The 26,494-nt window shown below is 47.1% G+C and overlaps 2 protein-coding genes and 1 long non-coding RNA gene across 4 annotated transcripts in view; 2 read left to right on the forward strand and 1 right to left on the reverse strand.

The window, feature by feature from the left end:
- EDC4 (enhancer of mRNA decapping 4) overlaps positions 1-5,081 on the forward strand; it is a 30,640-nt gene extending 25,559 nt beyond the window's left edge. For both annotated transcript variants that reach the window (XM_083452415.1, XM_083452416.1), the window contains exons 25-29: positions 154-319; positions 1,777-1,963; positions 2,374-2,593; positions 3,619-3,782; positions 4,238-5,081. In XM_083452415.1, coding sequence (XP_083308541.1) covers positions 154-319; positions 1,777-1,963; positions 2,374-2,593; positions 3,619-3,782; positions 4,238-4,430 — 930 coding nt within the window. In that variant the 3' untranslated portion in view covers positions 4,431-5,081. The remainder of the gene's footprint in view (positions 1-153; positions 320-1,776; positions 1,964-2,373; positions 2,594-3,618; positions 3,783-4,237) is intronic.
- A 1,762-nt stretch (positions 5,082-6,843) lies between these two features.
- LOC310683079 lies at positions 6,844-10,855 on the reverse strand. The gene is made up of 2 exons (XR_014514273.1): positions 10,741-10,855; positions 6,844-7,065 (listed from the first exon to the last, which is right to left on the reverse strand). It is a non-coding gene; the product is annotated as an uncharacterized lncRNA (long non-coding RNA).
- Positions 10,856-11,012: 157 nt separating this feature from the next.
- NRN1L (neuritin 1 like) lies at positions 11,013-25,725 on the forward strand. Its single transcript, XM_083452593.1, has 3 exons — positions 11,013-11,100; positions 23,564-23,735; positions 24,906-25,725. Exons 1-3 carry the CDS (start codon positions 11,046-11,048, stop codon positions 25,189-25,191), a joined length of 513 nt encoding a protein of 170 aa, XP_083308719.1. The 5' UTR covers positions 11,013-11,045; the 3' UTR covers positions 25,192-25,725.
- The last annotated feature ends 769 nt before the right edge of the window (positions 25,726-26,494 follow it).

Below are 26,494 nucleotides of genomic sequence, written 5' to 3' on the forward strand. Positions count from 1 at the left end.
GCTGCCCATTCAGCTGCAACACTGCTGCCTCCTAGCGCCTTTTCAAGGTGTTGATGTGCTAGGCCAGACATTGCCTCATATTTTTGATGGCTGTGACACCTTTTTAGACCAGAAACCTCAGTGAACGGAGCTGTGATTGTCTTTTGATTGCAGAACCTTACAGATGCCATTGCCCGGGCGGCTGCCGATGCCTTGCAGGGCCCCATGCAGTCGGCATACAGGGAGGCGTTCCAGAGTGTGGTTCTTCCTGCTTTTGAGAAGAGCTGTCAATCAATGTTCCAGCAGATCAATGACACCTTCAAACAAGGCACACAAGAATGTATGCCCCACTCTCTGCTTCTTTCCTTTTCCGCTTTGTATACTGTCAGCTGTGGGAAACACTAGTTTACAGAACTGTGGGGCAAAGAAGAGCCTCCAGAAAGCAGGAATGCCCTTTTGAAAAGCCATCATCATATCCAATAGCCTTGATAGGCTTCTCTTTCATGAATCTGGAGGGGTGTGTTTCTTAAGGCTACCAGCCACTATGGTTAAATGGAACATCCCATGCTTGGAGGCTACCAGAAGGCTATGTAGAAAGACTCATACCTCTTTCTCCAGCACGTCGGCTTCCTAGAAGCAGCTAAGTAGTGTGGTAACAGGATTCTGGGCTATGTAGACTTATGGTCCAGTGATGGCTGCTAGCCAGGACTGCTCTTAAGGTGATAAAGCTTCAACACCTTTTGTCAAGCTCAGGCCTAAGCAGCTGGTGCAGAACACAGGAGTGGCACATCGCTCCAGTCCTACAGACTATTTTTCTGTTGATTTTAGGGTACAATTCATGGTTCAGATTTTGACTGATGAAGCACTTCCTTGACTTGAACAGCAGTATATTTTGGAGCCTGCTTGCTCCACGAGATCCCTTCTCGTTCTCCTAAATTACAAGTGCCTTCTTAGCAGTACCTTTTATGACAAAAAAGGTGAACCAGGAGGCATTCTCAGTGGTTGCTTCAAGACACTAGTGCCCTCTCCATTTGAAAAAAATGCCTGAGCATCCCTTGAGAAGGTCTTCCTCTTCAGGTCAGCTTTTAGGAGTCAGGGTTCAGCTGGTAGCTCAGGATACCTAATACTTGTTAAATCTTTAAGGTTCTTGAATGGGGTTCAAATGAATTGTTAGTGAGATGCTTTCTCCTTTCTTACTGCCCAGAACCTTTGAGAATAGGGCAATGCTCCTGGTAAAGAGTCTTGTGGTTGCCGTTGGAGAAACACAATGTGAGCGTACCAGACCAGCAGTTTAGGCAATGGCCCAAATCTCTCTTGAGCATTTTCACATCGTGCTTTCAGAAAACCCCTGTTCCTCAGCAGAAATAAAAAAGGTGCTTTAGATCAGGGGTGGGAACATGCATCCCTTCAGATGTTATAGGACTATAACTCCCATCATTTCCTGCCTGCATGGCCCAATGGCCAGGGATGATGGTGATGATTTTATTATTTATACCCCACCCATTTGGCTGGGTTTTTTCAGCCACTCTGGGCAGCTTCCAGCACATATAAAAACATAATGATGGGGTTCGTAGTCCAGCAACACCCAGAGGGCCACAAGTGAGGCCCATCCCTGCATTAGACAAAACTCCTGTGTGTGTTTTTTGTGCCTTGCTGCAGAGTTTAAAGTATGAAGGCTTCGGGAACATGAAGGGGAGTTGGATTTGAGATTGATGTGGTAGAGAGGCCAGAGGCCGTGGGAATGGACTCCAAAGGTACCCAGATGGCTTTTGAGTAACTGTGAATCTTCTCTTGTAGATATTCAGCAGCTGGAGACCCACATGAAGAGTAAGAAAGCGCGAGAGCAGGATGCCCGGGACTCTGTGGTGAGCCAGCTGCGGCAGCTGGTCAACAACTTCCAGAGCACAACTGATCAGCTGGCAGCCACCATTACGGCCAGCATGCACTCCGAGGTGCAGCATCAGCTTCACGTCATCGTGGGCAAGTGAGTGGCAGAGCAGTTGGGGGCATCTCCCATAGAAAGAAGGGCAAAACAGAGAGTCTTGCGCCAGATTAATAGCAGTGGGTCCTGAGATCTGCATGAAATTGACTCATCTGATCCTTCTCATATAAGATGAGAAAACAGGGCACACACCCGCTTTGAAATTCCCCTGCCCTGCCACACTGGTCATAAGCAGTGCAGTTTTCTACCAGCTGGGCAATATCAGTATTGGAAGCTTCCCTACGTCCAGGGTCTTCTCTGCTCTGTCTTGCCAGAGAACGAAATGGGAACGTTATCTGGAATTATGTACAACCAGTCTCTTGCTACTGCAGACTTCCCACTACTGTCCTCTCGCCCCTGGCCCCCCAGATCTACATAGCCCCTCCAAGTTCCCTTTTTTTCCTTCTCTCCAGCATGCAGGAGTCCATCCTGGCCCAGGTCCAGCGGGTGATCAAAGGGGAGGTGAGCATGGCCATGAAGGAGCAGCAGGCTGCTGTCACCTCCAGCATCATGCAGGCCATGCGCTCTGCTGCCGGCACTCCAATCCCTGCCACTCACCTTGACTTCCAGTCCCAGCAGGCTCACGTGTTACAGCTGTTGCAGCAGGGGCACCTGAATCAAGCCTTCCAGCAGGTACGCATCTCTCCAACCATAGAGGCAACACACTGGCTACGCAACTGCTCTCTGAAGGACCCAGATGGCCACATCCTCAAGGAAGCAGGCACAAAGCTCAGTTAGAGAGAGAACCGTGAGGTTTTTAAAGAGAAGAAACCCGTGACTCTCCAGGTGTTGCTGGACTCCAACTCCCATCAGCCCTGACCAGATAGCCAATGGACTGGGATGCTGGGAGTTGTAGTCCCAACAGCTTCTGATGGATCACCGGTTCCCCATCCTTTTTGGAGGCATCTTTCTGGGAGTCACAAAGGGGCAGCTGGTGGTCTGCCTTAGAACCAGCAGGGGGCGCCCAGAGCAGCTGTCTTATAGTTCAAAGTGTATCATTTAAGCATGACTACGTAGCCCTGCTGGTGCATATATAACCAATCTATATGTTGTCTGTTCAAGGCAGTTTAGCATGGATTAAAAGTTGCTGTGTCTTTCATACTTCCACTCAAGTTTGAGGAAAGGGTTGTTTTCCATCAGTGTTTTTAAGTCTGTGAGGTTTATAAGATAGGGTCTGGTGTGGAGAAAGTGGATAGAGATATTTTTTATTCTTCTCTTATGTAGTAGAACTTGGGATCTCCCAGTGAAACTGACTGGCAGTATTCAGAGGGATTGCTGTGTTAATCTGTTGCAACAAATACAGCAGAGGCTTGTGGCACCTTTTAAGAGACCTAACACATTTATGACGCCATATGTTTTAGTGGACCAGACTCCACTTCATCAGTTGCACAAAGTGTAATCCTAAATTGGCCGCTATATATACATGCACACAGTTGGATGGTGGTATGTGTGCCAACAGCAATAGCAGGCTATTTAACATCAGTCACTCATTTGTTTGTGTCCTGCTTTTCCACAAGATGGTATCCAAAGCGGCTTTCAGCAATGTATGAACAAAACGGCCAAGAGTACTGCGTTATTGTGCTCAAAGCCGTATTCAGCCATATTGAGCTTCTCTAGAAATGTAGATTTCTAACCAGGGCGCACTCTTCTCTCTACAGGCTCTCACTGCAGCAGATTTGAACCTAGTCCTCTACGTCTGTGAGACAGTTGACCCTCAGCAAGTGTTTGGGCAGCATCCTTGCCCACTGTCCCAGCCTGTCCTCTTGTCTCTCATTCAGCAGCTCTCCTCAGATTTGGGAGCTCGGACAGAACTGAAACTGAAGTGAGTATCGCCCAGTGGTGCCTAATGGTAGGTGCAGACTTTCCTTCCACAGGGAAGCGGCAAGTGCTTCCTACACCAGGGCCCTGTATGTTCCGCCCTTTAAAATGCAGACAAAATTCCTGCATCTGGGAAAAACTTGCGTTCTTTATCTTACTTTGTACAAGTCTGTTTTTGCTGGCCATGGAAGGATGCCGTGCAGGACACTAAAGGCCCAGCTGCACCTGCTTGACATCTTATTCAGCTATCTCTTATTTCTGAGTTTACACAGACCTTCAAGTGCATCTTTGCATCCATAAGGTCTGGAAACTTGCTTTCTTCACACATAAAACTGAGAAACTTGGGGAGCTCAATTCTGCCCATTCCCTACACATTCATGGAATGTCATTGTACACACATGCCTGCAGTTTTGCAGCCATGATCACAACCGTGCTGTGCTCTCTCTCTCTCCTTTGCAGTTACCTGGAGGAGGCAGTGATGCATCTAGACCACAGCGACCCCATCACCCGCGACCACATGGGCTCTGTGATGAACCAAGTGCGGCAGAAGCTCTTCCAGTTCCTGCAGGCAGAGCCTCACAACAGCCTGAGCAAGCCGGCCCGCCGACTCATGATCATGCTTCAAGGCCTGGTCACACCCAGCATGTCCTAACAAGGCTCCAGCAGCCTCTCCACAAGGGCGTCCATCATTGCTAACCAAATGTGGCTTTTTCTTTTCTTTTTCTAATGCTCTTGCTGGGAAAATACGTCCACGCTACAGATGTGTGGGATGGATAGAAGGGTCTGAGCCCCAGCTGTGTTAGCCCCGTATAATCCAGTTCTTTTCTGTGTGAGCAGACCATGGCCCTACCCACCACCTGCCTCTCTTTGTACTGTACAAGTTAGATGCGCAGACGCTAATCCCATCTTCCTCCTATTTTCTAGCTTGGAGCCCCTCCCCAAGAATTTGAGGGGTTTGGCAGAGCTTGGCAAGCCTTGCCCTTTTGTTTCAGGAGTACCCTGCCAAGGTAGTCGGAGGTCAGAGGTGCCAGCGGGTTGTGAGTCACAGCAGCCATAGTGAAGTATTGCCTCCACCTGCGCGGCTTGTGGGTGAGGGATGAAAAGTTCATGAAGCCCACCCGTCCTGGGAAGCAGCGTTGGTTCTTTGTGTGGTGGAGCATGTTCATGAGCTAGACAACTCCTTTCATCATTATTATTATTTTGCTTTTACACCACTTTTTTCCTTTTTATCTAGACTCTTAATCTTTCATTTTTGAATAATGTTTAACAAGTTCAATAAATGACTTTTTTGGAGGAAAAAAAACTGCTTCTGTTTCGTTCTGGGCCTGGTGGAGGAGCTCACTCTCTTAGTCAGGGCTGGTCACAGTGCAACTGATGGGTAAGAAACTTTGAGGCCACTGACCCGATATGGCCTACAGCACTCCTCCTCCCCCTCACCCCTGCATGCTGCAATTACCGTAGTTTTCGCTCCATAACACACGTTTTTTCCTCCTAGAAAGTAAGGGGAAATGTCTGTGCGTGTTACGGAGTGAATGCTTCCCTTCTCCATGGTTTCCAGCGGGAGAAGAGCCGCTGAATGGGGAGGAGAGAGGGACAGAGTGCCTGCTTCTTTAAAGGAGCAAAGGTGTAAGCGGCTCCTGTCCGGTTGGTTCCTTTAAAGCAAGCAGGCTCTTTTGTAGCTCTCTTCCCCACTCAGCGGCTCTTCTCCCGCTTTGCTGGAAATATCAGGAAAGATTTTCAGCTCACTAAGGGGGGGGGGGGGAGAGAGAAGCAGAGCCTGCTTGCTTTAAAGGAGCAAAGCACTCGTGTAAGCGGCTCCTGTCCGGTTAGCTCCTTTAAAGCAAAAAGCAAGCAGGCGCTCTGTATCTCTCTCCTCCCGCTTTGCTTTTCAGCTCGCTAAGGGGGGGGGGAGGGAGGGAGAGAAGCAGAGCCTGCTTGCTTTAAAGGAGCAAAGCGGGAGAGGACTGGTGTAAGCGGCTCCTGTCCGGTAGGCTCCTTTAAAGCAAGCAGGCTCTCTGTCCCTCCAGCAAAGGTTTTCAGCTCGCTAAGGGGGGTGGGGGAGAGGAGGGAGAGAAGCAGAGCCTGCTCCACGCATGCTTCTTGTCCCTTGACTGCTTTTCCTTCCCTCCCCACTTAAAACGTGGTTACAAAGCACAGATCCACATGGATCCTCAGGATTTTTGCACTGGGTCACCCCAAATTCACCATCAGATCACATGTCTGTGGCCGCAGCATGAACCACAAAAATCATACATCCACTGTTTCGTTTTGAATATTTTTTTTCTTGTTTTCCTCCTCTAAAAACTACATGCGTGCTATGGTTGGGTGCGTGTTATCGAGCGAAAAATACGGTAGGCCTGAAAGCAGCCTTTGAGCCAATAGGAAGCTGTTTTCAAGCCTAATTGCTTTGGGAAGGAACCTTGTGGGGTTGCCTTTAGGTAGGTATAATTATTATTATTATTATTATTATTATTATTATTATTATTATTATTATTATTATTTATTTGTTCCCCAGCCACTCTGGGCGGCTTCCAACAAAGATGAAAAATACACTAAAATGTAAGGGTTAACCCTCTCTGTGTGCTGTGCCTCTGCCAAAATCCTCCCCAAGTAGTCTTGGAAAATAAATTTCATTGTCCAAGAGGCTGTTCTCAAATCCAGGGTGGGGACTTGAAGGCTAATTGCCTCTCCTTAGGGGATAGTCTCAAAGTTTGATCGTTGCTGCTGGGTGTGAGTGTGCATGTGTAAAAGAGAATTAGTGGAGCATTGATATGTATGAACAAATGTACTTATTGGCAAGCAGCCCCTGGAAGGTTAGCTATGAAGAAATGTGACCCTTTGGCCGAGAGATTTAATCCCCACCATCACCCATCCTCAGGGAGGATTCTGACTCCCTTGTTATGCCTGAAGCTGCCAAACCAGAGTGATAGCAGGTAAATTGGAAAGGCTTTTTTTTTTAATAGCAAGACTGCTTGTTGAAGGGGCATTTCCTCCCCCCCTCCCAGTTATCACAGCCAGAGGGCCCGTCTCCATGAACCCTGTTGAATGTACAAGTCATTCAAAGAGAAGCTTCACCATGCCATGTTTATTTAGTCAAAGCCTTAGCTATTCCTGCTGCCTCTTCCTCATGGCATCCCTCATTACATTGCTATCAGTCCCACGGTGGGGAGCCTCTGTGACATCTGAGATGCATTTTCCTGGAGTAAACCTTCAGCAGTCTTCTTACCCCAGCCCTCCTTTTAAATCCGTCTCTATCCTTGTCAGTGTTGTTCTTTATGGACACAAACCTGATGCACAAAATCACAGCTAGAATGTAACGTACACTTTTGCCGACACTGGAACATCAAGCAGGATACAGATGGCCCAGACCGAGAGGGGATGCTCAGTGTCAATGGCTGAAATTTAATTAATTCAGCCGCACCCCCAAAATTAAAGTAAACAACTGCAGGTCACCAGCTGTTGGCTCCTTCCTCAGTATTTCATTAGTTCAATGCATCTCCCCTTTTTTGTGACTCTCTAGAGCCCCCAGTTGCTCCCAACCCAAGAAGCAAGAAAGCCATTTAACAGGCTTTATAGCTGTGACAAACCAATGAGATTATTCCTGTTGCCAGGGCATCAAGCTTTTTGTGGGCTAAGGCAGATGTTGCAGCATCCAACATCCCTGCGATACATTTTTTTTAATCACAAGTAGAACAAGAAAGCTGCTGTGGAGAGGGTTTTTCTTTCACCAGAACACATGGTGCTGTTTGAATGCTGGAGCATGCTTTTTTTCTTGTTCTTCCTACCACTGTCTAAAATGTGCTTGGGACCACTTTGCAAGTCTGCTTTTCCACCTGCGCACATGCAGTGTACCCTGAAGCAATACTTGCTATGAGTTTCTTATGGTTTCTCCTGCAATCTGGGAAAACCTATCAAGTCATCATATAAACCCAATAAATCAGTAATTCCAAAGTTCAAAACAAACTCTTGGGAGCTGTTGATGTAGATGATGCATGTTTACATACACAATAAAATTCCACGATACACCCTGAAGGTTAAGCCAATCCTTGTAAGGCCTTAAGATAGTATGTAATCTCATATACAGGATTATTCCATCTTTTTTATACCAGAGCATCACATCTGACTCCTGTAACATTTTCCATTTTTGTACAATAGATAAATGCACAGCAACTAGTAAAAATTTACAAGTTATTTACATGCATGTGTAGATGTGTAATTTATTAGATTTATATATTATATCTAATAGATCACACAAGATAAAAGCACAAATAAATAGTTAAAACCGAAACAACAAAGCAATAACCGCCTCCCACAAACACATTTAACGGCTATAGAATACTAATCAGTCAGCAGTCTAGAGCAAGATTTCGCATTATTGAGATCTGAACTGGGGTTTACTATATCATCTATGTTAAATATTTAAGTTTTCCTAATATTTGCCAATATAGATACTACTGGCTTCTCCAACCTGATTTCCGCCCCCTCTAATCTAGCTTTCAAATTTGTCTTTGAAATAGTTTCCAATCCTGTCCTTGGGCCCAAAATAACATTAAATTTTCTGCATAAAGTTCAGCAACCAATCCTTTCCCAGAATAAACCCTATTCAATATAATACCTTCTGAACTTGTGTAAGACGCCAGGAAGTCTGGGCACGGATCTGAGGGTCTGACAACAAATGAGATACTTGACGTAAATGCAACCCACCCATGCCCAGGTCTCCAGTCTTCACAAGGAGTTGTTCCTGAGTAACAGGCTTGGGGGGGGGGTTATATATAAAAATCCCTCATTGTAAAAGACCATTTAACCTCCCATTTCAATACCACTTCCATTACATTTATGACTCATTCCTAAAACATCTTGAAGTGATTTAACAATAAAAACAACTGTGTGTGCGTGTTTGTGTGTGTGAAGAGGCTGGAGCCAGATAGCAGTTGGGAATGAGGGCTTTAGGGATTAAAGTATATTCTGAAGGGAAATATCCCTTTCCCAGCTGGCTTCTGTGCCAGGGCTGGGGGTGGGGAAGGGCCGAGATGCCTGCCTCTCGGAGGCTGGCCGGCTTGCTCAGATCTGAGAGCAAGTGGGGTGCAGGCTAGCAAAGAAGGGCAATTCTCTCACGCATCCGTCTTCCTTATTGAGGCAAGCCCCATCAACCGCAAGATGCCCTCTTCCTGCCCACACCTGCCTGCCTGCCTGCCTGCCTGCTCACTTGCATCCTCCGGTCCATGGGGTGGCACACACGGTCAGCTTCATCTCCCTCAATCTCAGTGTTGCCATTGGATAGGACAGTAGGGAAACAGGTGTAGACAAAACTAGGATGAGTTGGCTCTGCCTAAGAACAAGGAAGAGTCTGCTGGATCAGGCCAATGGCCCATCTAGTCCAGCATCCTGTTCACACAGTGGTTGAATAGTTGCCTCTGGGAACCAGGCAAGCAGGATTTGAACCCAAGAGCACTCTCCCCTCCTGTGGTTTCAAGCAACTGGTATTCAGAAGCATTGCTACAGCTGCAGCTAGTAGCCACAGATAGCTCTCTCCTCTGTTAATTTCCATTCCAGTTGGCGGCCATCACTGCCTCCTGTGGAAACCAGTTCCATATGTGCTGCCTGAGGGAGTGCTTTCTTTTATCTGTCCAGAACATCTTCCAACATTCAGCTTCACTGCATGTCTACAAGTTCTAATTTTGTGAGAGGGAGAAAAACTTTTCTCTATCCGCTTTCTCCATGCCAGGCATCATTTTATCCATTTCTATCATGTCACCTCTCCTCACCTTTTCTCCAAAGTAAACATGGCAACCGTTCTTCACAGGAGAGTCACTCCAAGCACTTGATCATTTTGGTTGCCCTGTTTGGAAACTTTTCCAACTCTTTTGAGGTGAGGTGACCAGCACTGTATACTGTATTCCAAATGTTGTTGCACCATAGATTCGTATAATGGCATCAGTTTTATTTTCAGTTCCTTTCCTAAGGATGCCTAGCATGGAATTTTCCATGGCTGCCACAAGCTGGGGCGACATCCTCATCGAGCTATTTACTATGACCTCAAGGTCTCACTTGTGGTCTATGGACTAGGAGTGGGCACGTGGGCACACTTTTGCACAGATCATGTGGCTCTGGTTGGCACTGGCTCTGGTTTCACATACTGTTTAGGCCAAGTTCAAGTAACTTATTGCACTTGATTCCTGCTAGAGCAATGGGAATTCCCTCTCTCCTCCCCCAAGTTCCCTCCTGACTATACCCTGCTCTGGAGGGTTGGGAGGATACCCAAAAACAGATTGGGGGGGGGCACGCTGGGGGTGGCGGTGGGGAAAGAGGTTCCAAGGAAAATCCTTGTGTTGATGGAACTCCGTGGCCTTAGCACTACATTGAAGGCAACCTATTGTCTCCCTGCCTTCCTCTGCACTTGTCGGTCCCCCTGCCTAAATCTACCTACATCATCCTACTGTGATTTAGCCTACTGCCTAAATCACCCTCCTGTGTAGGGTGGCTGCCTAGGCAACTAATTGTTAGCTATTTTATTTGTTATTAATGGTTGTAACCAACTAAGTTCTACTCACTCAGAGGAATACATTGAAGTTAATAGACGCGACTAATTCAGACCGATTAATTTCAACAGGTCTGAGTAGAACCTAAAACCGGTTTTTATGGCCAAGAAGGGGATTGGTGCTTGCAGGGTTTTCTGCTCCAAGTGTTAAAATAAGTTGGCTGGATTTGGCCGTTATTTTGGTGGTGCTAGGTCGTCGGGCTATTTGCTGCTTCCTGATCTAAGCAACGCCAGCGCCCTAGTTGTTGTTGCTGCTGCCGCCGCCGCTGCCGCCTTCTCCTCCATCTGCGGCCAGCCGCTTCGCGGGTTGAGGGAAGAGCAACTTTTTACAAGCTTGCCGCCCGGGCAGCCACCGCACTGCGGATCCGGCGGGGCTACAGACGCTAAGATGAGACAAGAGAGAGAGAAAACTTCAGTTCCTTACGAGCTGCAGTGCAGGACGGCGACGCCAGGAACTTGCACGGATCCTGTGCCTTTTGAGAATAGTTTGCTCCAGGTCTCCGCGCGCGCGCTCGGAGTGGGCGCTCAGCAAAAGGGAGGCGCGCAGACCAGTTCCACCTCGGCCCGCTCCTAGAGGCCGCGAGGCGAAGCTCCACGGGCCGGATCCGAGGGGCGGGGCGCGGGGGCGGGGCCGAGAGGGGAGGCGCTTGGCGCCGCTCGGCTTCTTGCTCTCCTGCCTGGCTCCGCACTGAGCCGCTGCTGCCGCTGGAACTGGGCGCCGGCACCACCATGGGCTGCGGGGCGCTGCTGGGGTCGTTGGCGCTGTTGCTCCCGCTGCACCTGGGTGAGTATCAGAGATGTGTGCTCGGGTCTAAGCAGGGCGGCGAGTGTGCAACGGGAGTGCAAGAGGCAAGGCGAGGGAGCTGAGTGTGCAAGCTGCCAGCCGCGCAAGGGGTGGGGAGAGAGAGCAGCCCGGCGCTTGGAGGAGCGTGCAAAGTCTTTCGAGCAAAGGAAGACCGCGAGCATCGCTGCGCCTGCTTGGTAGCTCGGGAGCGGGGCTTGTGTCCCAGTGGGCGCGGATCGGCTTGGGCTGCACGTGTGTGTGTGATGCTCGCGATGAAAGAACGGGGCCAAAACGAGCAAAATTATTTTCCATAGGACCAATGTCAGGTTCTACACTTAGGCAGGAAGAACCAGTTGCACAGTTATAAGGCGGCGGACACCTGGATTGGCAGTAGGACATGCGGAAAGGAACTAGGGGTCTTAGTAGACCACAAGCTGAGCATGAGTCCTCAGTGTGGTGCAGCAGCAGAAAAGGCTAATGCTATTCTAGGCTGTATCAACAGAAGTATAGTGTCCCGAACAAGGGAAGTCATAGGACCGCTCTATTCTGCCTTGGTTAGTCTACACCTGGAATACTGTGTTCAGTTCTGGGCACCACAATTTAAGAAGATTGACAAGCTGGAACATGTGCAAGGGAGGGTGACCAAGATGATAATGGGCCTGGAAACCAAGCCTTATGAAGAACGGTTGAGGGAGTTGGGTATGTTTAGCCTGGAGAAGAGGAGATTGAAAAGAGATAAGATAGCCATTTTCAAATACTTAAAGGGCTGCCACAAGGAGGATGGAGCAAGCTTGTTTTCTGCTGCCCCGGAGGCTAGGACCCAAACCAATGGATTCAAGTTACAAGAAAGGGAATTCCAACTAAACATCAGGAAGAACTTCCTGACAGTATGAGCTGTTTGACAGTGGAGCAGACTCCCATGAGAGGCGGGAGACTCTCCTTCCTCGGGGGTTTCTAAGCAGAGATTGGATGGCCATCTGTCTTGTATGGTTTTGTTGAGATTCCTGCATTGCAGGGGGTTGGACTAGATGGCCCTTGGCGTCCCTTCCAACTCTACAATTCTGTGACAAGTGTTCGTGAAGATGCCGCTGCTTGGTTCTGCAGCCTCGCGCCGGTGCATCTATTTTTGCTGTCTAATGGCAAAAGTGCACTACTTAAGGATGTAAGCCCCGCTGCGTTTGGGGGGGACCCTTAGCTCACCCTGCTAAATAGGACCGAGAACATCGGCCTCCAAGTCCTGCCCTGCAAAGCTCGGAGCGCTTTAGACTGCCTCTCCCCCCCCCCTCCCCGCCCAGGCTCCGCGCCAGGAGGATCTCCCTGCTTCCTGTCTGCGGTCTGCCTGCTATGAATGGAGGCGCCGTGCACGCCTTCTCCTAAGTGTGTGAACACCGGAGACCAGCGTTCCGATCCTCCCCTCAAACCCCGGGTGCGTTGCCAGGCCAGCAGGGGAGACCTCTGGCTCGCCAGTTTGTTCTCCTGCACCTTAGCAACCCTGCGCGCTCGTATGGAAGGAAGCCCTCTCCCGGGGTGCCTTTTCTTCAGCACCACGATCTCCAACAACCGGTCCGTTTTCTTGTGGTATGGCTCAGCCTTCTCCAACCTAGTGCCTTTCAGATGTTGTTAGACTACAACTCCCATCATCTCTGACCATGCGGCATGTAGGGGCAGGTGGGAGTTGCAGTCCCATGAACATCTGGGGGAGCACCAGGTTGGAGAAGTTTGGCACAGCTGCATCCTCTGTCACGCTGGCAAACAAAGGATGTGGAATCCTACATTGTGGGTTCTATCCAGTGTTACCCCTACGCAGAGTAGACTTACTGGAATTAACCGACATGACTTAGGTCCATCAATCTCAATGTGTCTACTAGGAGTATAACTTGCTTGGGTATAATCCAATATTTCTAACAGATTGCTTCATATGTTGAAAGCACTCTTCTCCCCCCCCCCCCTTTTTTTTTTTTTGCATGATCAAGGTGGAGAAAAAGGGGTTGAATTTATCGGTGGACTGCTATTTTGAATTTGTTCTGGGGTGGGGTGGGGGTGGTAGCTGTGCCAGTCTGCTACAGCACGCATAACAGAGAGTCTAATGGCCCCTTAAAAGACTAACAGGTTTGTTGTGGCAGCACTTTTAATGAGTGTGTGTGTGTGTGAGAGAGAGAGAGAGAGAGAGAGAGAGAAGCAGGGTGTCCTTGTTAATCTGGAATCTGGAGCAAGAGGGCACCACATTGCCATGCAATTGCCCAGAATGGATCCCCTGGGGGTTTACCGGTGGAGTTGGAGCTGTCTTTAGCTCAGCTTGGCAACGTCTTTTCAGACGGATGGAGTTTTCATTGTGGCTTGAATTGTGGCGTTTCAGTTGAGCTTGGCATAACTGGCATAGAGTTATTTCCTGACGCTGAAAAGATGGTCAGTGACCCCAATGTGCCCTCAGTTGCGGTGATGTATCTGTGGATGGGGGGGGGGGAGGCAACAATTCCAGCAATTGTTGCTTCTGATTGTATTGCAAAGTATGTTGCCTTCCACCCGTCTAGACCTGTTAAAATTAATGAACATTACTGATGTAGGACTGTTTGTTTCAGTGCATCTACCCTGAGCAAAAGTTAGTTAATTACAATCCTTTGTTTGTTCCTCTAGCCTAGCATGAATTATTTATCATTAGGGGAAAGGCTGTAGCTCAGTGGTTAGAGCATCTGCTTTGCATCTAGAAGGTCTCAGGCTAACTCCTTGGCATCCCCAGGTGGGGCTGAGAGAGACCTCAGAATGATACCCTGAGTGTAGTCCAGGGGTTCCCAAGCTGGTCCATGGACTACCAGTTGTATTCAGACTTCATTCAGGTCGTCTGCAGCATTATCTTTAATCATGTTTTATTGATTCTTTGTTTCTTATATTGTATTACCATCTGAATTCCATGGAACGCAAATTGTAATGCAATCAAATACTATATAAGAAAGAAGCGATAAAAATACAATAAAAGATCACACAGCGCCTAGCACAGCACATTATAGTTGCTACAATTGTCAGGAAAACCCTTAAGTGGTCTGCCAAGGTCCTCAGCAGTTTTCAGGTGGTCCATGTGCGGAAGAGACTGGGAATCCCTGGTGCACAAAATTCTGAGTTAGATGGACTGATGGACTTACTTGGAATACAGTGCTACCTCGGGTTACATACGCTTCAGGTTACATACACTTCAGGTTACAGACTCCGCTAACCCAGAAATAGTGCTTCAGGTTAAGAACTTTGCTTCAGGATGAGAACAGAAATCGTGCTCCGGCCGCACGGCAACAGCAGGAGGCCCCATTAGCTAAAGTGGTGCTTCAGGTTAAGAACAGTTTCAGGTTAAGAATGGACCTCCGGAACGAATTAAGTATTTCACCCGAGGTACCACTGTACAGGAAGCTGCCATATTATGATGTGCTATTTTTGTTCCATCCTTTCTTCCCATTTTATCATAACAACAACCCTGTGAGGTGGGCTAAACTGAGAGTGTGGCTAGTTCAACATCACCCGGGAGACTTCATGACTGAGCAAGGGTTTGAACCCGGATCTCCTGGCTTCCAGTCTGTTAATCTAGCTGCTTTGTTGTGTAGTCTTGTAGCTGATCTTCAGGATCCCAGGCTGGTTGTCGTTCTACCTGACCCTTTTACCTGGAGATCTGCTAAGGGATTGAATGTCAGGATGCTTTCAGCATGCAAAGCATGTGATCTGCCCCTGAGCTGTGATCCCTCACATTCAAGCATAAATTGCAAGATCATCTCTAGAACATCTGTTGTAGTTGGTTATTTGTAATAATCAGAAATAGTTGGCAAAAGCTGGCATAACAATTCATGGAATATTTCACACCTTGTTTTGGTTATCCTCTTAGGCTGTGATCCTGTAGACATTTACCTGAGTTCAACAGTACTTACTTCAGAGTATATATGCCTAGGGTTGTGCTGTCAATCTGTCTTCTGGCCCTGCCATAGTGGCACTCTCTGGTTTTTGCCCAGCCTGGGGTGTGGCAGTGTCAGTTTGGAAAGGACAAGAATGAACGAGGATTTGCAGTGCAGCTGACATTTGAGACTGAGTACACTCTTGTTCTGCCCCCTCTCCAATGTCAGGGCAATGTTCCCAGTGACCGACAGGTAGTGAGGTAATTAGGAAGCTTTACAAATCTGTGATTTGTTGACTCACCTTGTTCCAGTTGGTTAATATGTGGGCTTATAACACATAACACAGGTTTTGAAAGACCTACATTGGCTCCCAGTATGTTTCCGAGCACAATTCAAAGTGTTGGTGGTGCTGACCTTTAAAGCCCTAAATGGCCTCAGCCCAGTATACCTGAAGAAGCATACCCCCATCATCCAGCCCGGACACTGAGATCCAGCACCGAGGGCCTTCTGGCAGTTTCCAGAACTGTGAGAAGTGAGGTTACAGGGAACCAGGAAGAGGGCCTTATTGGTAGTGGCGCCCACCCTGTGGAATTCCCTCCCATCAGATGTTAAGGAGATGAGTAATTATATAACATTTAGGAAACATCTGAAGGCAGCCCTGTATAGGGAAGTTGTTTAAGGTTCAATGTTTTACTATGTGTAAGCCACCCAGAGTGGCTGGAGCAACCCAGTCAGATGGGCAGGGTACAAATAATAAATTAGCAGTAGTAGTATACATTGGAAGGGGGAGAAATTTGCTTAGCATTTTCATGTGAATCTATTTAATTCACACTTTTTGAAATACAGTGGTACCTCGGGTTAAGTACTTAATTCGTTCCAGAGGTCCGTTCTTAACCTGAAACTGTTCTTAACCTGAAGCAACACTTTAGCTAATGGAGCCTCCTGCTGCTGCCGCGCCGCCGGAGCACAATTTCTGTTCTCATCCTGAAGCAAAGTTCTTAATCTGAGGTAATATTTCTGGGTTAGCAGAGTCTGTAACCTGAAGCGTATGTAACCTGAAGCATATGTAACCCGAGGTACCACTGTAATACGCAAACTGCAACATAGCCATCCTTCTAAAATTGCACTTCTCCAATTTTTGTGATGCAGCCCTCCAGCCAAGTAGTGTCCACAGAAATCTATATTCTAGAGTAAAATGTGCATAAAATGTATAAACAAGTGAAAAACAAATACAAATGGGAAAATTGCTTGCAAAAATGTGTTTCTAGGGGAAATTGTATACACAAATCAGGATAATGTGCACTAAAACACTGGTGACTTTTCATGAAGGCTTAAACAAAATTCACAAACTGATGCCGAAGTACGGAGAGTTGAATTTAAGATTAAGAAAAAAGGAGAAATTAAGAGAAACAAACAAACAAACAAACAAAAAAGACAGATCTGTCCACCTCTATCTACACCTCAAATCTCTCTCTCTCTCTGTGTGTGTGTACACCAGATTTAAATGTACACTGTGGTGTACACTTGTGTGTTGTACACCAGTTTTAAATGTCATGCTTCCCTCTCAAGAATCCTGGGAACTGTAGTTTTGGTGAGAGCACAGAAAATTCCCAGGTTGAGATACCTAGCCTCTCTCCTCCCAGAAGTTAAAAATTCAGTGTTCTCTCAGGAGAGGAAATGACAATTAAATCAGTGTCAAGTCTGTGCTGTAGCTATGCCATAATTGTGTGTGTGTGTTAGAGAAGGAGTATTCTGGAGTTCCATCCTCCCTTTTTAAAAAAGACATTTTAATATTACGCTCGTGAGCATGAAGTAACTATCTATTCTATTATGGGGCCACTGGGTCGTCTTTTCTTTCATTATTCCACCTAATAAGATCTGGACAAGCCATGAAGGAGCTCTCTCAGCCCTTTATAGAGTCAGCAGCCTCTGAGATATCTAATAAGGGACTTTTCTTCCAAGTGTTGCTCAGGAACTGGTTTTAATAAATCGGTGGCAACAAAGAAAGAAGCAGACATGAATGCAATCTCAGCAACAATTGTCTTCTTCCACCTTTGGCTATTTACGTTTTTTCTGCCCCCCTTTCTATGCCTGTCTCTTGCTTGGAAAGGGACGTATATTTTAAGGGGGGAATTCGTACAGCTTTCTCATTTTCCTGTTGCCCACAGAGGGGTCCCACCTCTTTCTCTGCTATCCGTACGCTTCAGACCACAAAGGTAACACACACTTCAAGCTCACTCTCCCTTTCCATATACAGTACAATTAACGTGGTACAATGCTAAGGAACCATCATCTTTGGGATTTACAGACACTCTAGAAGTCAGTGCATGGTCCATAGAAGGTAAGCCCATATAGAAGAAGATGCTCGTGCACTGCACTATACCAACAAGTTTTGAAACAGGGGATGGGGAGCCTGTGGCTCTCCAGATGTTGTTGGTCTCTAGCGCCCATCATCCCATTACCATTCCATTACCCACTGGGGTTAATGGGAATTGGAATCCAGCAGCACCTGGAAGGCCACAGACTCCACATTCTACAAGCTGACATTGTTTGTGGTGTGTGTGTGTGTGTGAGAGAGAGAGAGAGAGAGAGAGAGAGAAAGAGAGAGAGATGGAATATTTATTCAGCAGTGTTGGCTGTAGGGGCCTTCTGACCCTGTGATTCTGAGACAGGGGTGGGCAACCTGTGGCCCTCTATATATTGCACCACTACCATCATCCCTGATCAGAGGTCATGTTAGCTCACTAGGTCTTGCAGGAGGTGCAGTCCAGTGGCGTAGCGTGGGTTGTCAGCACCCGGGGCAAGGCAAGTAATTTGCGCCCCCTAACCCGTAGATTTGCACCCCCTAACCCGTGGATTTGCGCCCCCTAACCCGTAGATTTGCGCCCCCTAACCCGTGGATTTGCGCCCCCTAACCCTAACCCCCAGATGTTGCGCCCGGTGCGGCCGGCCCCCCCTGCACCCCCCACGCTACGCCACTGGTGCAGTCTCAATAATCTCTGGAAGGCCATGGATTTCCCATCCCTGGTGTCAGTTGAGAAGAGCCAGGTCCTCTCTAGAAGAATTCAGGGCATTTATTATGGATGAATGATTGCTGAAGTAGAAGTTCTCATTGATGTGAAGCATATGAAAGATGCAATTTGTTTAAAAAAGATTTCTTCAGAAAGTGTTGGGTAGATTTTTTTTGTGGCTTCAGGAAGCTGCAGCCGCTCATCCTAATTGAAATACACATTTGGGGAAATTATTGGATAAAACACAATGTTCTGGGAAGTTAAATGGCAGAATTCAGCCATTAAGCACCAGAACATTTGGGTATGGAAACGTGGAGTATTCCTTCATGTAAAGTGCCTTCTTTGGCTGGATTTGGAATAGTTCTAAATTCCTGTTGTGTATTTGTATGGCCACAGAATGTTCTATGGATGGCATTTCCCGCCCCGCAGCAAACTTTTCTTTGGATGCTAATGGTTAGGAGGGAGTTCATTTTCTTTAATCTCCAACCCCCTCCCCCCCCCCCACTAGGGGTTGGAGCAGTGTGTTTACATTTGCAACCTATACTTGTAGCACCAAGTTTAGATCCTTACAATTTTTTTAAATATTTTTATTTTGCTTTAAACAAATACATATAAATATAGACAACCAAAATTACAAAAGAAAATTCATTAATAATAATAATAATGAAAAAAACTACAAAAAATATCAAAGTACATGGCACAGAACATATTATTTCTCATACTGAACCTCTTCCTGATTTAGAGTGAGAAGCATGAATTAGCTAGTTTTATTACTGAATTTCAGTCACTGAAATTTGGCTTCCAGATTTGGTGAAAAAGGTTTAAATTGTGTCAAATGAGTCTCCCCCCCCCCCCCGATGCTTGCAGGATCAAGCATAATAATCCTGTACTAAATTTCAACCAGAATCCCAAGTTCTGTAACTGGAAATCCATTATGCATTTATGCCCATCTGTGTTATGTGTTTAAATATGCTTCTGTTGCTTTTTATTTTTATGCTTTTTTAAAAAACATAATTTTTATTAACAGGCCAATCATATCACATTATTTCAAATCACATTAATTCCAAATTATACAGCCAAATTTTTCAATTTTGTTGGGGGTACCCATACATCAAGCTCCGGACGAGAATCCAAACATCACTTCTATTACTGCTTTAATTAAACGCTTTTTATTTTTATGCTTTATCCTGTTTACCATCCTTTTGGTTGATTCTAGACTTTGCTTGAAATTTTCCATTACAGAATCCTGGTGCTAGAAATAGGTTTCAATAGGCTGTTAATTATAGCTAATGGACACAGCCTAGCTTCATTCATTTCCATGAGATATTGATAGTGGATTGCTAAGTAAATAACAGTGCAGGCCCATACTCAAAAGTTAATCCTATGGGGCTTATACCCAAGTATGTGGGTGTAGGATTTTAGCCTAAGTTCCAAAGTCAGTCATCCTTTTCGTTGCTTGGAAAGCAGAAAACTCAGTCCTCGTAGTTTCAGCAGCAACTTGATACAGATAAGTGTTGGGATGTTACTTGAGTTTCACAAGAGATCCCAAAAGAGCCAGCATCAGATATTTTGATACCGAACATGAATAATCCCATGACAAGCCCCACTCTCTTTCTTTAATTCACATGGGCCACAACCTACTTATTAGATGTTCCCCTGCAAAACCATCATTGGTTTAAATGGGACCTGTGCATTCATCCACAACTGTGCCCTTACTCAGCTCCTGTTTGTCTGTATGTGGCTCTGCCACAAATCAGATCTCCCCCCCCCCCCCGAGCGGCATCCAAAATCTGCCACCTAAAGCAGCAGCCTCTACTTGCTTCAGGGCACTGCCCATCTGTGGGTTCCAAATAATTATTTTATTGCTTTGAATATTATGGGCACTGGAATATTTAGGCTTTCAGTTCTTCACAGAGAAGAACAGTAAAAGTAGCTTTTGGCACTGCCTTCTACCGTGAGGCCACTGTGCCTTCTAGCCAATGAGTCAAAACTCAGTGGCAAACCACATGCTTTACAAGCAGAAGGTCGTTCTGCTACCTGAAAGGCTTTGAACTAAAGATGCTTAGATTGAACTTGAGACCTTCTGCATTCACAGTATATGCTCTGAACTCCCTCCCCCCCCACTTTTTTTTAAAGTTACAAGCTTCATGCAAAGGTTGGGGGTGGAGAGGGAGAGGGAGAGAAATCAGGATTAGAATTTAGATCTCTGCACTTCCTATCAACACAGCCACAAAACAGGCTAAAACTAGGTGTTACCATTTATAATCATCAGAATCATCATCTGCCATATTATGAAGGCTCAATGGCTGGTATAAATAATTATTCCTGGATGCCAAGATCCAAGTTTGGGGCAAGTACTTTTTTATGAGAGAACCCCAGCAGAGATTTAAAATCACAAAATATGCAGCAAAGTAAAGTATGGAAGTATAGGTTGTTAGACCTTTAAAATATCCCTTTCTGGGTTTCAGAATTTCCTTCTTCACCCAGCATAGGAAAAGACCACACATTTGGTAAGTTTAAAATTGGTTGACTTACAGACTCTTCAAAAGTCAGTTCATGTTCTTTTTCCATACATCAATCAGAAAAGTTGCACAGGCAGTAAGACTTAGTTTAGTTCCAAGATGGTAGAAGTTCATAAATTATTGGTATAGGAACCCAAGATGGCTTGTGAGAGCCATGCAGCTAATCTGGAACAACCATCTTGGCCTCTGCACATGCTGAGTTCATCCAGTAGACTGAAGAGGAACAAAGTCTTGATAGTCCCTCCCAAGATGAGTTAAGCCTGGCAGGACAGCTTACTCTATGGTCTTAACCCCTTCATGCATTAATTAGACTTAAAAATGTTAGTTATATGAGGCTGCTTATCCCACATTTGACTAATCCCTAGAGTAGGGATCGGCAGAGGTATACCTAGGCTCCCTTGAGCCCTTGTCAGGGAGCTATATCAGTGCGCATGTACCTGGTCCCTTGCACAGTTGGCAAGGAGATGTATCAGCGCCTCCGAATCTGGGTGAAACCATGGAACAGAAACTTTAAAAGTTTGCTATTCGTCATCTTTCACGCTCCACCAGTGACTTCCTCTGCAACCATTGGGGTTTGGACTGTTCTGTTCCACCTTCTCTCCTCCTCCTTGCTTTGCCCTCTCTTTCTGGACAAGGGTATAGGCAGGCAAATGACAGAATTGACAGCAGCAAAGTGATGGGCTCACAGAGAGTATCTCGCCCAAGGGACCCTAAAAATCTGGAGTGACACTGGTAACTCTGTGCCAACCTCATGGACGTAGAGGTTAAAACATCTTTAAATAAATAATTAGAGTCCTTGAGTTGCAATGTGACTTTCATTTGATTAATGCTAATCTCATGGTGGGACTATGGGCTCAAGCTGACATATGGCTTGCCACCTGCGGGTGTGACAGACTTCCCATCCTGAATTGGCGGGTTGCCCTGGGTGACCAGCAAAGGTTGTTGCACAGCCTCTTGCAAGGTTACTCTACAGTAAACGTGTGTGGCAAATGCGCTATCATCTGCATGCAGTGATAGCCACGATGGCAATGTTTCCCTTAGTGGGGAGAGTGCTATTGCACTCAGGTTCTGCTTTTGGGCTTTTCATAGGCATCTGGTTGGCCGCTGGGAGATGAGCTCTTGTCCTGATCCAGCAGGCTCTTTTTATGTTCTAATGTGCAATCTGGGGAAGTTTGGATTCTTACAGCAGCATCTTTTAAGAATCATGACATGAGCATCTTGCATTTAAAACGATGACATGGGTTACTAGCCCTTGAGGTTTCTATCACTCTGTACAAGTGATATAACGTAGCATGTGAATTGCTTTTTGTCCGAAATATGCTCTTCACCTACATCCCTGTGCTTGGTCCCATCTCCTTGGGCGGCATGGGAAGATGCCTGGCTGCTGTTTGGCTGAGATGTGCCTGAAGTTGTTGCACTACTAGTGACATAGCGGTCATGGCAGGAGGGCAAGAATGTATGCAGGGCACTAGATCCCAGTTCTTTGTTATTGCAAATACAGGTTGGCTTGCTTCACTTTTTGGCTTTTTAGGTATTTTCCTGGGCATAACTCAACAACTTAAGGACTAGAAACTTCTTTTGTGGCTGTTAAAATGAAAGTGGAGATCCTTGGGGTGCTGAACCTTCTATTGATTTTCTGCACTTTGCCCCAAACAACTGCCCTCTGTCCTTTAACCTACTCCCTTCAATAGGCAGATAGCACACTCCTACTACTTGCACACAAACAAACAAATAAAGTTCTGAATAATTCTCAGGGTGGTTTAACAATTGGTCCCTTTTCCCAAGGAACTCTGGGAATTATAGCTCTGTGAGGGGAATATATGTCTCCTAATCACTCTCAGCACCCTTAACAAACTACAGTTCCCAGGATTCCTTTGGGGAAGCCACAACTGTTCAAAGTGGTATGATACTGCTTAGAAATGCATAGTGCAGATGGGGACTGGAGGCCTTTGTCATTCTTGACCTGATTCAGCCTGTTCCCATGACGTCTGCCTAGGCCAGAGGTCATCAGAGAGGAGAGCAGTTTCAGAGTTTGCTAATCAGCTTCTTGGGGGCTCCCCTGCTGGTTCCGAAGGGAATCCCATCTTCGTCAGCTTTGCTGTTCAAATCTTCTGGCTGTTCCTTTTCCTGCTGGTGTGTTCAGAGGAGTGAGGCAGCCTACGGATGTCTTTTGATCAGACTGAAGTAGGCCAGCTCACTTAAAATATTAATCATTTTTCTACTTTGCGGACATCTTACTGTGTTTTCTCTGTCAGCCTTGAGCAGGTAAGTGTTTCCCAACCAAGACTGGTCCAAGTCAGCTTTAATGGAGGGTGTCTGTGTGGGTGCAGTCAGACTAGCATCTTAACAAGAGGTCCTGACGGCAGCAATATCAGAATTACTGTGACTGCTGGTACTGGCACCTATATATATTTTAAACCAGTATGGGTGCACTATGAGGTCTGTCTAGTGATTTAAAGAAGGTTTTTAAAGCTGATTTGTCATCTGGCTTTGAATCAATTTGACCAGACCAATTTAATTAGATTTGCCTGTTTTTCAGACTTTCCATATTTAGGAGGTTTTCTAAGATGAGCATTTGCTGACTAATTTGTAAAGTTAACCAATCCTTGTTATAACAGGTAGTCTTCAGCATTTTCTTATTCTTATTACAAGAACTCCTCTCTGACTTTAGTGTTATATGTAAAATGCACAGAAATGCACACTTAACATGACTAAAGTCTGCAAATTTGTTTTCTCACAGTTTGGGGGGATAACAATGAAACTGAGGGGCAGAATCCAAAACAAAATGTCTAATTATTTTGCACTAAGGAACATGGCACCCTTTCCACTTGTTCCAAAAGTACATAGAAATATCGGGAAATGTTTTTAAAAGCCAGAAAAAATAAGGAGGAAATGCATAGCAAGGAAGGGAGGAAGCCTGGTGAGATGGAACAAGGTGGCTTCAGGCTATGCTGAAGGCCACATGAACTGAAGTACGAGCCGTATGTGACCCTTGGGGACACAGGTTGCCCATCTGTGTTGGAGATGATACAAGCTGAGTGTTGCTTGTTTCCCTCTGCAGTTCTGTCTGAGGAGCCGGTGAGTGTGGCTGGCAGTAAGTGCAACACCATCTACAAAGGTTTTGCTGAGTGCCTCATCAGCCTTGGGGACAGCATGGCTCAAAGTGCACAGCAGGAGCAGCAGCCGGATGATGATAGCATCCAGGAGCAGCAGGAGCTGGACATCATCTGCAAGTGAGTACAGGATCCTTCTTCCAAATACCTGTAGATAAAAATGCCCATAGTGGGTCATGACAGACAGCTGCCTTATAGAACACAACACTATGGCCACATCTACACAATTCATTTAAAGCTGTATCATGCCGCCTTTAAGAGTCATGGTTCCCCCCCCGCAAAGAATCCTGGGAATGATAGTTTGCTAAGGGTGCTGAGAGTTGATAGGAGACCCTCTGTTCTCCTCTCAGAGCTACAGTTCCCAGAGTTCCCAGGGAAGAAGGATGGATTGTTAAGCCATCTGGGAATTGTAGCTCTCTGAGGCTGGATGCCACACTGCAGCCACTTGATATCACAGCTAGGCTATGGTTGTGGGGATATAGAACCTCTGAGGAAGAACACCAGTTACTGGGAAACAACAGCAGGAGACAACTGTTGCCCTCTTGCCCTGCTTGTGGGCTTCTCATAGGCATCTGGTTGCCTGCTGGACCAGGTAGGCCTTTGCTTTGATCCATTATGGCTCTTCTTATGTTCTTACATCTTTGCCTTGCTCTTTCTCCAAAGAGTTCATAGCACTGGACAAATTCCCCTTACGTTCCCTTCCCTGCCCACCCCATTTTATTCTCAGAACAACCCTCTGAGCTACATTGGGCTAAGAGAATGGGACTGATTTAGGATAAGATTATGAGAAGACCCCTGCTGGATCAGACCAAAGACCCATCTAGTTCAGCATCCTGTTCCTAGAGTAGCCAGCTAGATGCCCATTGGAAATACGCAAGCAGGACCACCCAATCAACATCATGGCTCAGTGGAGTTTGAACCTGGCTCCTCTCAGTCTTAGCTCAGCAGTCTAATCACTACCCCACACAGACTCTCAGTGGTTCTTAAAGATTGCTGCAGAGCGACTGTAGTCATAGGGGCAGGTCTGTAGCCATCAGCTATGTGGTTAAGCCAACCAGGTGCCCAACAGCCAGGCTGGGCTGATGAGAGTTGTCATCCAGAACACCTGGAGTCCACCAGGTTGGCAAAGGCTGCCATTCACCATTCTGGCTGGGGCTGATTGGGGTTGGAGTCCCAGCCACATCCGGAGGCCTACCACTTCCCCACCTCAGGCCTAGCTGAAGCTCCCCTGCTGCTGCTGCTTCTGTGGGGCGCCTTGCTTGCTCCTCATGCAGATTCCTCTTCTTGCAGGTCCTGGGATGACTTCCACACCTGTGCCACTCAGGTTCTGTCCAGGTGCCCCGAGGAGGCAGCGAAAATCTGGGAGTCTCTTCGGCAGGAGTCCCGGAAGATCCAGTTCCAAGGCAACCTTCACGACCTCTGCAGCTCACGGGCCCAGCTGGCCGGCAGCGGGAGGGCTTCGGATATGGATGAGACCAACAAGGAGACCTTGCGGGGGGAAGCCTGGCTGCCTCGGCCCAGCTTTGTGGGCAGCCTGACTCTTGTGGCTCTCTTGGCTTTGGTGCCCTTTGCCTAGCCAGGGAGCAGTGGGAGGCCTCCCTCCCTCCTGTCCACCACAGTGCAGACCAGTGGCCCAGCACCGCTGCCTGCCAGGGAAATTGGGATCAGGCCTGGCAGTCGGCAGCGGTGCTCAGCGTGTCCTGATGACGGGGGCACAAGGCCCACTGGGTGGAAGAGGCAGGATGCCATGGCTTGCCTGCCTTGTGTCTTGCCCTGCTCAAAGAGGCTGGGTTGGGCTAATGGTGCTCTTCCTGTCCCCGTGTGCCCTACTTTTACCAGCCGGCACTTTGCGGCAGCTCTAGTGCCCTGTCCTCCTGCCTACACTGCCCCTTGTCTCCATTGCTCCCCAGCCTCATGCTAGGAACATAGGAAGCTGCCTTGTACTGTTGGTCCATCTAGCTCATTATTGCCCACACTGACTGGCAGCAGCTCTCCAGGGTTTCTGCTAGGAAGTCTCCCTCAGCCCTCACTGGAGATGCTGAGGATGGAACCTGGGACCTTCTGCATGCAAAGCAGATGTTCGCCCTCTGATGGAATCTGGGTCCTTCCCCATCCTAGGGGTAATATCTCAAAGCCACTGCCTCCCTGCTTCCTTATTCCAGTAAGAAAGGCATCAGTACATCCAGCTGCTTACAGCATCCTTGCTGAGTGACTAGTGTCCCCGAGAGTGCCAAAGGGAGTGTGTGTGGATGTGACATGACATCAGCACTCTTGTCCTAGCCTTCCCCCGTCCTGCAGCACTCTGTGTACCTGATCGAGTGGGAGCACAGCTGTCGCCTGTGAGCTGGGACACCTTAGGGATCTCTACTGGCTGCAGGTGGGTGCTGCAGTATATTTATCTGGCAATTATATAATTCTCTGCCCTAGAAGTTCAAGCCCTCCAGGTTACCCTTTGCATTGGAGATGCAAAGCAGTCACTTAAGTTTCATCTGCTGTCTACTTCTCTGCAGGGTTTTTGACATCTTAAGCCTCCAAAGTACAGCATTTCCCCATGGGTAGGTCATTTCCCAGCCCAGTGCCCTCCCAGACATGCTTTCCACCCACCAGGATCAGCTGGCAGGGGAGCTGGTTTGGACCTGATGATAAACGGAGCACCCTCCACCAACTATTTTGCCAGTGAGAGGGGGTCTGTGGCAGCCTTCCTCAACCTGGTGCTCTCCAGATGTTTAGGGGTGATGATGCCATCAGCCCTGGTGGGAGTTGTGGTCCAAAACAGCCAGAGGGCACCAGGATGGGGAAGGGGTGGTATATGCTCTTACCATTCACAAGGTCATATCCTGAATATACTTCTGCACTATTCTTTTCCTTGTGGAGATGGG

Source organism: Podarcis tiliguerta, assembly GCF_965153285.1.
Source record: "Podarcis tiliguerta genome assembly, chromosome: 8".
Taxonomy (NCBI): Eukaryota; Metazoa; Chordata; class Lepidosauria; order Squamata; family Lacertidae; genus Podarcis; species Podarcis tiliguerta.